This window comes from Trichosurus vulpecula, chromosome 2 (assembly GCF_011100635.1).
Source record: "Trichosurus vulpecula isolate mTriVul1 chromosome 2, mTriVul1.pri, whole genome shotgun sequence".
NCBI lineage: Eukaryota > Metazoa > Chordata > Mammalia > Diprotodontia > Phalangeridae > Trichosurus > Trichosurus vulpecula.
The window spans coordinates 379,326,281-379,342,347 of NC_050574.1; the positions used below are offsets into that span (position 1 = coordinate 379,326,281).

Below are 16,067 nucleotides of genomic sequence, written 5' to 3' on the forward strand. Positions count from 1 at the left end.
GTGTGTATATATATATATATATATGTGTGTGTGTGTGTGTGTGTTTGTGTGTGTGTGTGTGTGTAAATATATACACACACACACACATATATACGTATATATATGTGTGCGTGTGCATATGTTTGTATATATTAAATATATACACATACATACCTATACATATAAAATAAATGTAGTAATTGCTACATATATAGTAAGGACTGATGTGAGGCGAGGTCTGTCTCTCCTCCCCCACCTTCTCTTCCCTTAGCGTAAGGTTGGTGTTGTATGGCTTGAAGGGAGGCAAAATAGACTTCTCTAGCCTCTTCTCACCGAACTTTCTCCAAAGGAAACTTTAATTCCTTTCAGGAGGAAAGTAGGAACTTGGAGCTGGAGGCCACTCTGCCTTCCTCAGAGAGAGGGAGTACTGGTCTAGAATTATATCTATCGGCTCCCTTAAATATTATTAGGCTAGGTGTTAGGGTCTTGACCAGCAAGTTGCCCTATCTCAGTATGCAATGATGAGGCGGGAGCAATGATGGTTATAACTCCGATTTATTGGAAGCCATTATCCATACTTATAGGTTTTTGCACTACATAAGCAGAAGCAGGTGTTCAAGGGGTAAGGGGATGAGAGCATGGGAAGATCGATATCTGGTGGAAAGAATCTGGATTATTGTAAACTATGTTGCCTACAAGTGTATGGGAAAAACTAGGGCTGTGGTAAGGTGGTTTCCATAGGAGAAGGGGAACAGGAGGGGAGTGCTATTCTACAGTGACAGGGAAGGCTGGGAACAGGAGGGGAGTGCTGTTTCTACAGTAACTAAAAAGATATGGGAAGGCTCAGGCAGGATACAAACTGGTATCACTACTGTATGAGCTATGTGAGGCACGGGGCAGGATGCCCTTGTAAAGTATCCAAGAAGTTCCCATTAATTAAAGCGTGTTTGTGTTAGGCACTGGTTCAAGAGCATTCGGTAATGGCCAGCTGGGTTCCTCCTACTGGGCTTGTGAGTCCTTGGCGGATGGACTCTGCCTGCATGAGAAAGGATGGCTATCAGAGCAAGAGGGGGGTGCTGTTAAGGGGGGCTGTTAGGGACGGAAGTCTTTCCTCCAGGTGCCTACCGTTCCAACTCCTACTAAGCCTGTCTGGCTTTACCCAGGAAACAGGCCAAGTGCTAGGGTCCGAGCAGCCCCAGGGTCAGCACTAACTCCCTACAGCTAGGGGGTATGATCATGTTTAATACAATTTCTGATCCTTGTGCCATCCTTGAAGGGAATGAGGAACCCAATCTCTATATCCAGGGTTTCACTCTTTTCCTACCAAATATGAGTTCTACAATGAACACACATGCAAATAGCAAAGAAATCCATTTATCCAAATCATGGCCAAACAGAAATCAGAGAAGGTATACATAGGAGACAGTATACCAGACATACCAGGTAATACAGTAAAGGAGCTCTTCCATTGGGAGTGAGGTAACTCAGCTCAACCAAAAGAGAACTTCCTAGATCTCTGACTTTCCCTGCAGACTTCTCCCCACCCTTAGCATAGGGCAGGACCTTCATCTTCACCAAGAGGAAAGAATCCCATACCAATGGGTTTGAGGTGTATGTGTTTAAAAACTATAAAGCCTTCTTTTCATAGGGAACATACTTCCTCAAGTCTTAAAAGGACAGGTCTTCACTAAGGAGGATCAGCTCTAACTTAAAACCACTCAATTGTGAAGTTTTCCAGAGCGAACATTTACACCTTGGAAATGGGCAAATATTATACACACATAATACCTACATGCATTATTAAGTTTAATCTTTATTATTAACATTTTCTCCATGTTTCAACAATCCAGCTAGCAGCTGCTGTGGGGGTGTAAAACCAACAACAACCAGCTCACAGAATGCTGCAAGCCCAGGTTCTTTTGATCTGCTTTACTAAGGAAAGTGACGTTAAGGGGTTAACAATCTTACTTTAATCCAGAATACAAATATCATTCACTTAGTTCAGGGGAAAAAGCCAACACCCTGAACTTCAGAGCAAATACAAACAAATTACAAACATCGACAGACAGACCTTGTCTGATTCAAATCTCAATGCATAGTTACCAGGGTTTAACAAAGTCCAAACATCCGGGTTTACAAGATGAAGGGCTCTTAACTACAGCTGCCCGGAGTCTCCACATCAGCACACTGCCAAGAGTGAGAGCCCTAAGCAAATAGCTCTGTCTTCCCTTTTTATGTACTCTTTAGTCATCATCAAACATCATCTGAGCCACCAGAACTTAAGCTCTTACTATTGGCCCTGGTCTTAGCACCTCCCTTCATTGGCCCTACCTGGAGCCCCACCTTAGTTACCAATTCACACTCACATAGGCTTAGCATCTAATAGATAAGGGTTTGGGCCTGGGGTTTAGCACCTAGTAAGACTCAATCAAAGACACTGAATTAATCAAAGGAAACAAAGGCCAAACTTCAAAGGCACTTGGTTAAATAAATGCTAAGAGCCCATCTTGATCCCCAATACACTCCATCACTTTTTGTTATTTAAAAATTTTTTATCCCAATTACATGTAAAGACGATTTTTAACATTAGGTTTTTTTAAATTTTGAGTTCATATTCTCTCCCTTCCCTTCCCCTTCATTGTGAAAACTAGCAATTTGATATGGGTTCTACATGTGTAGTCATGCAAAATATATTTCCATATCAGTCATGTTGTGAAAGAAATCAGATGACAAATAAGTAAAAAAAAGTATGCTTCTATCTGCTTTCAGACTCCATCACTTCTTTCTCTGGAGATGAATAGCATTTTTCATCCTTCAGAATTTTCTTAGATCATTGTATTGCTGAGAATAGCTAAGTCATTCAGAGTTAATCATTGTACAATATTGCTGTTACTGTGTATGCTGTTTTCCTGGTTCAACTCACTTCACTTTGCATTAGGTTTGTAAGTCCAGGTTTTTCTGAAAGCATCCTGCTTGTCATTTCTTATAGCATGATGGCATTCTATCATATTCATATTCTACATCTTGTTCAGATATTCCCCAATTCATGGACATCTCCTCAATTTCCAATTCTTTGCCACCACAAAAAGAGCTGCTATAAATGTTTTTGTACACATATGTCCTTTCCCCTTTTTAAAATCTCTTTGGGATATAGACCCAGTAAGTGGTATTGCTGGGTCAAAGGTTAGGCACAGTTTTATAGCTCTTTGGGCATAGTTCCAAATAGTTCTCCAGAACGGTTGGATCCGTTCACAACTCCACCATAGTTCTTTGTGGTTGTTCTGTAGTCATTCAGTTGGATCCAACTTTGTGACCCCATGGACCGTAGCCCCCCAAACCCTTCTGTCCTCTACTATGTCTTGAAGTCTGTCCAAGTTCATGTTCCCATGACTGTCTTTCTCATCCTCTCTCCTCCCCTTTACCTTTTGCCTTCAGTCCTTCCCAATATCAGGGTCTTTTACAATGAGTCCTCCCTATCATGTGGCCAAAGTATTTAGGCTTCAGCTTCTGTATTTGACCTTCCAGTGTGAATTAATTCCAGTCTGAATTAATTTCTTTAAGTATAAACTGATTTGATCTCCTTGCTCTCCAAAGGACTCTCAAAAGGCTTCTCCAGCACCACAATTAGAAAGCATCAATTCTGTGGCACTCAGCCCGCCTCATAGTACAACTTTCATATCTATGCAATGCTACCAGAAAAAAACCATAGCTTTGACTATATGGACCTTTGTTGCCAAGGTGATGTCTCTTGCTTGTTAGTATGCTGTCTAGATTTACCATAGCTTTCATCTTTTAATATCATGGCAGTAGTCACTGTCTGCAGTGATCTTTAAGCCAAAGAATATAAAATCTGACACTGCTTCCATTTCTTCTCCCTCTGTTTGCCAGGAAGATATGAGAACGGTTGCCAAGATTTTAGTTTTTTTGATGTTAAGCTTCAAGCCATCTATTATACTCTCCTTTTTTACCCTCATCAAGAAGCTTCTTAATTCTTCTTCACCTTCCCATCAGAGTGGTATTGTCTACATGTCTAAGCTTGTTGATATTTCTCCTAGCAACCGTTATTCTGGCTTTTCATTCATACAGCCTGGCATTTTGCATGATGTAATCTGCATATAAGTTAAATAAATAAGGCGACAATATACACCCTTGTCAAGCTTCTTTTCCAATCTTAGATAAATCAATTGTTCCACATTCAATTCTAACTGTTGCTTCTTGACCTGCATACAAGTTCTTCAGGAAACAAGTAAGATGCTCTGGTACTTTGGTACTTCTGTTTGAGGATTTGCCACATTTTGTTGTGCTCCATCAGCAAATGTTGGCAATTTGGTCTCTAGTTCCTCTGCCTCTTGGGAAACATGCTGAAGCCTAGCTTGTAGAATTTTAAACATAACCTTGCTGGCATAAGAAATGAATACAACATCCCTGCAAACATTTGTTATTTTCCTTTTCTGTCACATTAGCCAATCTGATACATGTGAGGTGGTATCTCAGGATTGTTTTAATTTGTGTTTCTCCAATCAATAGTGATTGAGCATTTTTCCATATGACTATTGATAGCTTTGACTTCTTATAGAAACTTCCTGTTCATATCCTTTAACTATTTATTAATTGAGTAATGACTTGTGTTCTTACACATTTGACTCAGTTTTCTATATATTTGGGCAATGAGGCCTTTATCAGAGAAACATGGTAATTTTTTTTCACTGTTATGATGACTATGTATTTCCCTCCAAATATCCCCCCCCACTCCTTTCACCCTACTTGCTCCTTAAAAGTGTTTTGCTTCAGACCACCTTCTTCCCTAATCTGTCCTCCCCATAAGCCTCCCCTCTTCTCTTATCCCCTTCCTTTCCTTTTCCATTTGGCAACTTCTACTTTTTAAGGAGTTCTTTTCTTCAGTGAATTTTTTTAGCTTGTTTCCATTTGGCCAGTTCTGCTTTTTGGGAGTTCTCTTCAGTGGATTTGTGTGCCTCTTTTACTATTTGGCTTATTCTTTTTTTAAGGTGTTATTTTCTTCATTATTTTTTGTGCCTTATTTCCCAAGCTGTTGACTGTGCTTTCATTATTTTCTTGCATCATTCTCATTTCTTTTCCTAATTTTCCCCTCTACCTCTTTTATTTAATTTTTAAAATCCTTTTTGAGTTCTTCTAAGAATTCTTCTTGGGCTTAAAACTGATTTGCATTTTGATTTGAGGATTTGGATATAAGCAGTTTTGATCTTGTTATCTTCTTCTGAGTTTGTGTTTTGATCTTCCCTGACACCATAGCACTTTTCTATGGTTGGGTTCTTTTTTGTTGTTTGCTCATTTTCTACCCTATTTCTTGAATTTTTACTTTATGTTAAAGTTGGGCTCTGCTCTTGGTATGGAGAGGGCACTGTCCTTTCTTCTTGCTGTTTTTGGAGCTAGCATTTTTTTGCGGGGTGGGGGGAGGGGAGGGTCTGTAAGTTTTCAATTTTTCAAAGTGGTATGATCTGAGGAGAGGTGTGGTCACTGCTCTCTTGGCCTACAATTTGGTCTGTGAGCAACCACAAGCATCCTTCTTTGCTTTGGAACTGTGACCAGGGTCCTCGCTCCCCTGTAGTCACAATATCTAATGAGCTAGTGTTCCGCCTTGTCCTGGGTATGTAACCAGGAGCAACACATGGGAAATGCAACAGAGTCCTGAACCCAGTGCCAGCAAAGGGTCCCCTGTAATCTCTTTCTTACCAGTTGTCTGACTCCCTTACTGTCTGTGGTTGGAGAACTCTAGAAACTGCAGCTGCCAATTCAGTCACTCCTAAGGCCCGCTGCTGGCTTGTTGGGCAAGGCCTGATCTGCAGTGTGCTCCACTTTCACCTCATAAGACAGACCTTTCCTGCTGACCTCCTAAGTTTTCTTGGGCTGGAAAGTTGTTCCACTTCGTCCTTTTGTTCGTTCTACTACTCCAGAATTCATTTGAGGTGCTATTTTAACATTGTTTGGAGGGGCATTTGTGAGAGCTCAGACAAGTCCCTGTCTTTACTTTGTTATCTTGGCTCTACCACCTCAACATAATCTTTTCTCTTCATCACTTTCTTAAATCAAAGATAAAATTTCACCATTTTCTGGCTCTTGGAGCAGCAAGGAAGAACCCTTTCCAGTGCAGGCCTGTCCTTTCAAAACTTGAGAAATCACTTTCCCTATAAAAAGAAAGCTTTATAGTTTTTAGACACACATTAAAAACACATGAACAAAATCAGAATGAGGAAAGTATATTTGCTTTGAAATTTTCATTCAGTAGCTCCTAATAAAAATAACACATATCTAGACAGCATTTTAAGTTTTATAAAACACTTTCTCCATCCCTGGATTTGTAATCAGGGGTACTCGATTGGGAATATTGTTTCATATACTTACTAACTTTGTGACTTTTAGGAAATCGTTTAATTTTTCCGAGTCCCAGCTTCTGCTATAAAATAAGGGGAATTGGGCATGAAAGCCTTTTATGCTCCCTTCTAGCTCTAAATACATGATCTTCTGATGCTTTGAAGCAGATGGAATGTTATTGTTCTGGATTTTCAGGTGAGGCAGCCAGTGTTTTGAGAAATTAAATGACTTGTTCCGTGTCAGACAACAGGGTCAGAGGAATCCCAGTTTTCCATCTCAAAAGCCAATGCTCTTGGGGCAGCTAGGTGGTGCAGTGAGTAGAGCACCGGCCCTGGAGTTAGGAGGACCTGAGTTCAAATCTGGCCTCAGACACTTGACACATGTACTAGCTGTGTGACCTTGGGCAAGTCACTTAACCCCAATTGCCCTGCCAAAAAGCAAAAAAAAAAAAAAAAAGCCAATGCTCTTTCCACTACATATTTCCGCTCCTCACACTGACTTGTTCTTGATTTTCAGATACCCTTACATTTATTCCACTTCCGAGAATATAAAATAAAGTAGTACATTGTATTTAGCTGCCCAAGTTCTAGGGTCATTTCAAATAAAATACAACAGTCATTTAAAAGAAACATAGCTGTGGTATCAACAATGTATTTGAGGCTTTTTAAAAGAAGCTCTGTCACACCACTTTGGAGTGATAGGATCTCCCTTTTTTTTCTTCCAAGATGTAGTTAGGGATAATGCATAGATGAGTGTACCATATTTAAAGAAGAAACAAAATCTCAACATTGTAGTTCGGTGGCAAAAGAAAATTCAAAATTATTGATTTTTCCAATAATTTTAGCATCACAGACATAAATATTAGAACAAAACTTACTCCATCTTATATGGCCATACAAAACAATTCAGGTAACAATAGATTGTTCCAGATAATCAGAGATCACATTCAAATATTGAGCTTATGAGAACACTGAAAATGACTTCTCTAACACTGGTAAAGATTCAAATATAGAGTTAAATTTTAATACAGAGAATTATAAGTTGATCTGTCTTACTATTTGATATGAGAAACACCAACAAAAACTCTTCTCTTTTGCTAGCATTATGCCAGCAGATTTTATAATAAATGAAATTTAAAAGGAAAACATTCCCTTTTTTAAATATCATGTTGATTGTCTTTTCCAAATCAGCCTCCAAGCTCACATTTTATAGTCACCTAGTTTTACTTGGAGAAAGAAATGGCAAACTATTCCACTATCTTTGCCAAGAAAACACTAAATGGTGTCATGAAGAGTCAGGCATGACTGAAACGACTAAGCAACAACAGTTTTACTCCTGGACGTTTTATGAAATTTCTAAATTGTCATTTAATTTTTATTTTAAATTATGATTTCACAAGTTGTTCTAAGGACTTTCCGATTTTAAATTTCATTAAATTGAATGTATTTTAATAGGTAATAAATGTTAGAATTTCACAAAACTATAGTTTTATTAACTAAGTCAATGGTACTAAAATATGAATTTATGCTTAGTAATTATTATAAAAGACTTGGTTGCCTTTTATGAATGCTTTATATGTTTTCTAATTGAAAATCAGCCAATATTAAATCTTTTGGGGGAAAAAGTGGTTTGCCACCTTATCTAGAGCACCTTTCTTCTGTATGTTGTGTTTAAATGAGGACTTTTATTATTCCTTTACCTATGACAAGAGCTAATTCATATGACATCCATTTGACAAATGGTTTGTCAGAATGACAAAAGTATACTAAGTAGTGGATCTCCATCTTAAGTTAATGAAGTATGTCAACTAACATTTATTTGAAATCCTCTGATTTCGTAATAATCAATTATATATTTAAAATTATTTTAAAAATACTCTAGTATTCCGTATCCTAAGCTAGCCAAGCCATACTTTTTTCTTCATAGAACATGGTGGGAAAAAAATTTCAAGCAGTTATATACAAAAGGAAATTTGACAGAAAACAAGTCACAATTTTCTGTTTTTATCCCTCATTCCTTTTCTCTTCCCTCCTTTCCCCTTCCCATCTTTCCCTGTATTGCTCTTCTCTTCTACTTCCTCCATCAGCATGTGACCAGCTTGCACTTGGGGTGGCTGCACTGTTTGGCCCATCTCACATCTCTTCAGTTAGTGCTGTACAGTCTATTTGCAATGCCCTTGAAGTTCCTCACATACAGACTCACTGGAAACATCCTACCATGGATAAAAATGATATGTTTTATATCAACCTCTATCCGGATTATGCAGCCTTCAGTAGGGCCGTCCTGGACTTGATCCTCTACTATAATTGGAAAATAGTGACTGTGGTATATGAAGACAACACAGGTATGGCATTTACCCCAGATGTTATCTGACAATTTGGTGATTTATCAAAGTCCTGGTATTAAAATCCTGAAGGTTAAGTAAAATAATCATATACCTGATGGTAAATAAATTTTCTAAATTATTTCCTATATTTCCTATTCTTATTATTTATTCATCCTTTTTAGCCATTCTTCCTCGGAATGTTTGATTTTTCATGGAAATTCAGGGAGATGTTAACAAATACCCTTTGGGTGACACCAGTTAATCTACTTTCAATTCAAGGTCTTATAGTGATGGGTTAAGTTTGTCTCTCACTATCATACTAGTGACTAAAGAGTCTGTTCCCTAAATAGGATTATGGCACAGAAGGTAAAATTACCTAAATGATCAGGTAAAATTTAGATGAGAAATCTCCAAGAGAGAACAACTACTAAAATTATTTTAAAATTATAGACTTGGAGATAGTTAAATTATGATAATAAGCCTAGACCCAGTAGTGTGAATTTGTTTAGACCATTTAACGCTTTCAGCCAAATTCTCTGCCTCTGAGACTTCCCAGAGATCCTCACCCCATTAGGTCATCTGCCTCTGGCTCTTTTTTGCCCCAGGGCCTTCTACAATGCTCCAGAGGCCATTTCTAGATCAGACCCACCCCAAATTGTCAGCTTCTGTCTCTTGTCTGGACTTCCTCATTTTGTACTTTCTGTTTCTCCTGGAACTAAAATGACACAACATTATCATGCATCATAAAGTTGGACATCAAAGAAGGGCCTTGAACAGTCTACTCTCATCACCTCCCTTCCTCAACGAATTTCTCTGTAGTCATTAATATTTTGCTAGGACTCATTCCTCAACGGTTAGCATACTCCCATCCTATCATATTCTGCCTATCCCAGTGATTCTGAACACCTGGTTGTCTTTATATATACCAATCTCATTGCCAACTTCAATGACCTTCGCCCTTCATCCTCTTTATCCCTTTAACCTGCTCTTTGAATCGCAACCATCTCAACTCTTCACCAGAAATGTCCCAGTCCAGCTCTATGCAATCCTTCTATTTTACTATTTGGAATGCCTGCTTCATAGCTGACAAACCTGGCTGATGACCCAGCTTCTATGACCTTCTTTTTCTGCTCAGGTTGTAGTTTCACTCATTTCCCCTGACTCACTAGTTTTCATGGGTGAGTCAGAATGGTCCTTGCTCCTTGCTCCAGCCCCTCCCTTTAACATCATTTCTCAGTAGCCCCTCCCCCCTTGAGGTTCATTAATCTATATTTATCACCCAATCAAGAGTATAGTAGCTCTTACCTACTGAACTTTAGGACACTCTCCTTCCTTCCTTAAGAGCCTCAAGATCTCTCTTCATTCAAACTCCTGCCTTCATGCTAGAAAACTTCAACATACATATCAATATTCCCTCAAAACCTCTACCTTCCCAGTTCCTCAACTAACTTATTTCCTACCACTTACCCCACCCCCATTCAACCTCAGCCAGACACAAGGGTGACATCCTTGATCTCATTATAATACACTAATGTTCCACTTAAATATTTGTTAATGAACTGAGAAATTCCATTATCAGAAAATAATCTTTCATCATTCTATCTTTCATGCTACCTTACAACCCAGCTCTTCATCCTCACAATGTCCTTAAATTCCTCTACCCCTCAGTTCCTTTCCAGGGTGTCACCTCCACATTTACTACACTCTCTTTCTATCCTTATCTCAACTCCTTGGTGAGCTAGCTGAACTCTACACTATACTCTGCATCTGAGTTCTTTGCCCTCTCATTCTGTTACACGTCAAGCCTTGCCAAGCCCCAACCTTGGGTTACTCCCAGCATCCCCTGCATTGGCCCATATTCTACTCCTGCTGAGTAGAGCTGGAGAAAAATCATGAAACTACTGACAAGGTCTGCAACAAATATATGTTAACTAATATAAACTGGGCTCTTGTTGCAGCAAGACAATGCTTTTATGTCTCCCTAATTTATTCACTATTCCCCTCACCATGGCACCTTTTTCAGACATTTTTGTTGCTTCCCAAGTCTTCCCTAGGACCCTCTCTCCATAGGTCCTTAGTTGAGAAATTGACTCATACTTCACACAAAAAATTGAGGCCATTTGCCAAGAGCTTCCTTGAAAATACTTTTAAAATCCATGTGTGATCTAACTATCCTAGCTAGATATCTTCCTATAGTCCTCCTCCCTTTCGTGGCTTAATTCCTTGAGGAAGTCTTCTAAAATGATATTTCCACCTCCTCCCTTCTCACTATCTTCTTCATTCTCTATAGCCTGGCTTCTGGCCTCACCATCCAATTGAAACCATTCTCTCCAAAGTTATGAAGGGTCTCTTAAGGGTTTCTTAATCTTCATCCTTTTTGACCTCTTCAACTGTTGATCATTCTTTTCTCCTCAATACTCTCTTGACTCTAAGTTTTTGTGACACTTCTCCTTTGGTTCTCCTCCTACCACAACCTCTCCTCATTTTCTTTTACTGTATCTTCATCCGGGTCATACCCCGTAATGATAGGAGTTACCCAAGACTTTGTCTCGGACTCTTCTCTTCCTCTATGATATATGGCTTGGTGATCTCATTGCCTTCCATTGATTCAATTATTACCTCTCTGCGGGTGATTCTCACAACTCTTTACATAACCTCTCTGTTGAGCTCCAGTCTCACATCTCCAACTGCCTATTCGACATCTCAGACTGGATATCCCCCAGACATCTCAGATTCAACATAACTAAAACAGAAGTCATTATCTTCTCCCCAAATTCCTTCCTCTTCTGAACTTCCCTGTTACTTAGAAAGTGCTACCATCCTCTCAATCACCCAAGCTCACGATCTTGATTTCATTGTCAATTCCTTATTCATTCACCCCACTTATCCTGTTTGCTAAGTCCTTTATTGCAACATCTTTCATACATTGTCATCTTTTATTTTTTATTATCCTGTTTGCTAAGTCCTATATTGCAATATCTTTTATACATTTCATCTTTTATTTTTATTATCCTGTTTGCTAAGTCCTATATTGCAACATCTTTTATGCATTGTCAATTCCTTACTCTTTCATCCCACTTATCCTGTTTGCTAAGTCCTATAGTTTCTACATTTGCAGTATCTTTTATACACCCTCCCCCTTTTTTTCCATTTGCACTTTCCACTACTCCTTAATAAGGCCGTTGCACTTGGACAATTGCACTAGCCTGCTGGTGACTCCCCTCCACATACTCTAGAATCTAGCAACAAGGTCTTCTTGCCATTCCTTGCCTTCTCACTATCCCACATGCCTGGAATGCTCTCCTCCTCATCTCTACCTTCTGACTTCCTTGACTTATAAAATGGGAAGGCACATGGAAAAGGGAAGGGGATGAGGTAGGCAGAAGGGAATGTACGATGTGCCTAAATCAAGTCAAGTGCTAGAAATGAGGTGATTCCTGTGGTCTCTCGGGAACAGAAAGGCCTGAAGAGGAGTGGATGAGAAGGCAGGATAAGGGATTTAAAAGGAGCAGAAGACAGAGGCCTCGTTTTGCTGATGGGAGAGTGTAACTCTTTGAGTGCTTCTTTAGGTGAAGAGAGATGTTCTGTGAAGGAAGAGGGGAGATCTTGTATTTGGTGGGATTAAGTGCTATAACAGACCATTTGTCACACCTTGGAAAGTGGGGGAGCTCCTGAAGGCAACTGGAGCCTGGGAAAGTGAAAGGAGATACACCCAGGAAGGAGATATTTAGGCACATATTGAAGGAAGGTGATGAAGGGGAAGGTATAAGTCAGTGATGGTTTACACATTCAGGAATATGGGGAGGGCATCCTGCCATTAGGCGGTGTTCTCTAGGTCAACTCCAGAAATTACCATTTTCTTGGAGTGGCACACAATGAAAAAGGGGAATGTGTGTGGTAAGCTCTATGGGGCAGCGACAGAAACTGCTTAGAGAGGAGAGTCCAGGAATGGGGATTACAGAAGTTCTGACTCTACAAGGAATGAAGAGAATAGAGAGGAGAGGGCAGTGAAGCAGAGACAGAGGGTCAAGAGTAGGTGGGGAGGATGAAGAGAGTATTTTGAAATTATAAAATGTTATACAAATGGAAGTTAAGATTATGCACAAAATATATCCTGGATACCAAGAGCTCCAAGATTTTATTGTGGTAAGAACAAAGACTGAGCTTTGAAAGTTTACTATTTCTCAAATGAAACTCAGAATGTGTTTCTTATATGCAATGTTTGAACTTCAATTGCTCTAAGAAACACAAAATATCCAGCTTGAAGATTGGTACAATCTAGAGATAATTTTTTTTTCCTAAAAAACTTCTGAAATTGTGACCTGCCTGAGTTCTGTCTTCAGGGCCACATGAGTGGTTGGCACCTAACCAAAATAAGTATTCATTTCATTTTCTCACCTGTCTTGTAGAAGATGGTTTGTCATCAGAAAGGGTAGTAGTGGGCAGCATCTTTTGGTGGAAGGAGCACTAGATTTCAAATCAGATAACCTTAGTTTAAACTCCACCTTTGCTATTTATTACATGTGTCATCTTGCTCAAGTCACTAAATCTCCCAGCTATCAATTCTATAATTATCAGTTAGATAAAATTTAAAAATGGACTAAGAAATGAGTATAGGTTGTCCCATCTTCCTTTCCTTTGACTTACTATATGCATTTCCTATTCTTTCTTGTTTCCTTTTTTGACATCTATGCTTTTGCATTTGAACATAACTAAGTAGGGGATGTTAAATTTGTTCTGGTTGAATTAGTTCTTCTAAAAAAATGCCTTCAATTTTCTGTATTAGCTTGTGTGTGTGTGTGTGTGTGTGTGTGTGTGTGTGTGTGTGTGTGTGTGTAAGCTAAAAAGTATGAGAATCCTACAGAAGCATATTTTTCAGGGAGTAAATGCCATGGATAGAAATGTAAATGTAGCTAAGAAGCAATCTTTAGAAAAAAACAACAACAAATCTATTTTGTTTACTTTTCTTTACCAGATGTAATCATTATTCACGGTTTGCTAACTGCAATACTTAATAGCTATGTAACAACTTTAGCCAGTCACTGCCATGAATCTCAATTTCCCATCTATAACATGAGGATAATAATATAATACTTCCAGGGCAAGCATATTAAGATGTTAATAGGTTTCTGCATAAAGCACCAGAGAAAGAGAGTTGACAAGATCAGCAATCGAAAGTATAAAATCTGAATAGTAGCCGCCTGACACGTATTGAGAAGGACACAAGTGATAAAATTGTAGTAAACATTCAAGAAAAGTTTTGGTTGCATGATTATATGTCATTATCTAGGTCTAATTCGCCTGCAAGAGCTGATCAAGGCTCCCTCCAAATACAACATTAAAATAAAAATCCGCCAACTACCCTCTGGGAATAAAGATGCCAAGCCTTTACTGAAGGAAATGAAGAAAGGAAAGGAATTCTATGTGATATTTGATTGTTCATATGGAATGGCAGCTGAAATACTTAAGCAGGTAAGGTGTGTATGAAGGAAGTAGGCATTTGAGGGTAATATTAATTTCTCATTCTCAAAGAGGCTATCTAGTTTTAATTTACTACAAGTAATACATGTAGATTTGACTGAAGATATCAGTTGTTAGAGCCATTGTAAAGAGCAATATAACTATAGAAAGTTCAGTAGACTTCTACTGAATTATATGTCTGTTGTTATGTCATATTGTGCATATAGCAGGGATTATTTGGGACTATGTTCTTTAAAAAAATATTTTATTATTAATTCATGGAGTAAAACAAGCATTTCCACAACATAGTACCATAAAAAGATGATTGCATGTAAAAATGCAAATCTACTATGCACAACTTGCTATTCCTTTCAAATATACAACAAAATTGTCATGTAAATTTCTTTTTTTTCTTTCCGACCCCTCTGCCACCCTAGAGATAGTTACTATCAGATACAAATACACACACACACATAAAATTATTCTATACAAACTTATATTTATCAGTTCTTTCTCTAGATGTAAATAGCATTCTTTCTTCATATGTCCTTTATAGATAATTTATGTACTTATAATAGTCAAAATAAAATTTTCACTCAAAATCGTTCTTAAAACAATATTGCTGTTACTGTATACAGTGTTCTCTTGGTTCCGTTCATTTCATTCTTCATCATTTCATGCAAATTTTTCTACGTTTTTCTGAGATCATTGAGCTCATCATTCATTTCTTATAGCACAGTCATACACCACAACTTGTTCAGCCATTCCCCAATTGATGGGCATCTCTGCAATTTCTAGTTCTTTGCTACCATAAAGAGAGCACTATAAACATTTTAGAGCATGTAGGTTCTTTCCCCTTTTCCCTAATAATCTTTGGAAGTAGACCTAGTAGTGGTATTGGTGGGTCAAAGGATATGGTAGTTTAATAACTCTTTTTGGGCATAATTCCAAATTGCTCTCCAAAATGGTTGGATCAGTTCACAGTTCCACCAACAGTGAATTAGCGTCCCAATTTTTTCACATTCCCTCCAGCATTTATCACTTTCCCCTTCAATCATTTTAGCTAATCTGGTAGATGTAAAATGATATCTTTGCATTTCTCTAATCAATAATGATTTTAGAGCACTTTTTCATATGACTATAAATTGTTTTGATTTCTTCATTGGAAAACTGCCTGTGCATATTCTTTGACAATCAATTGGAGAATGACTCGTATTCTTATAGATTTGACAAAGCTCTTTATATATTTGAGATATCACACCTGTATCTGAGAAACTGTCTATAAAAATTTCCCCCTAACTTTCTACTTTCCTTCTTATCTTGGATACATTTGTTTTATTTATACAAAATCTTTTTAATTTAATGTAATTGAAATTATTCATTTTATACCTAACTTTGCTTTCTATCTCTTGTTTATTTATAAATTTACTTATGTTATACATAAATATATTATTTATCTATTTTATTTATTATATATTATGTTATAACACATGAAGTATAAGTTTATAAATTTATAAATTTTATATTTATAAGAATTTATAAAATTTCATAAATTATCCATAAGTCTGATAAGTAATATGTTCCATGTTCTTCTAATTTTCTTGTAATATCTCTCTTTATATCTAGGTCATGTATCCATTTTATTTTGGTAAATGGTGTAAGATATTGGTCTATGCCTAGTTTTTGCCATACTGCTTTCTAGTTTTCCCAACAATTTTTTTAACCAAAGTATGAATTCTTATCCCCAAACCTTAAGTCTTTTTTTGGAGCAGGGCTGTATTTGTAAAAAGAGGGTTGAGTCATAAAGAAATTCTAAATTTCTGAATTCTGCTGACAAATAAGGAATCAATTTGTTAATTTTTCTTTAGATACACATTTATTTTTAAAAAGTAAGTCAAAGTGCTTTTAAAAGTACATCACAGTAATTTGACCAGAACCTTTTCCCCAGTGA

At 37.7% G+C, this 16,067-nt stretch overlaps 1 protein-coding gene across 1 annotated transcript in view; it reads left to right on the forward strand.

The window, feature by feature from the left end:
• Positions 1–16,067, forward strand: part of GRIK1 (glutamate ionotropic receptor kainate type subunit 1) — a 147,553-nt gene that overhangs the window by 55,018 nt on the left and 76,468 nt on the right. Inside the window, exons 3-4 of the mRNA XM_036745122.1 lie at positions 8,417–8,674; positions 13,947–14,128. Coding sequence (XP_036601017.1) covers positions 8,417–8,674; positions 13,947–14,128 — 440 coding nt within the window. The remainder of the gene's footprint in view (positions 1–8,416; positions 8,675–13,946; positions 14,129–16,067) is intronic.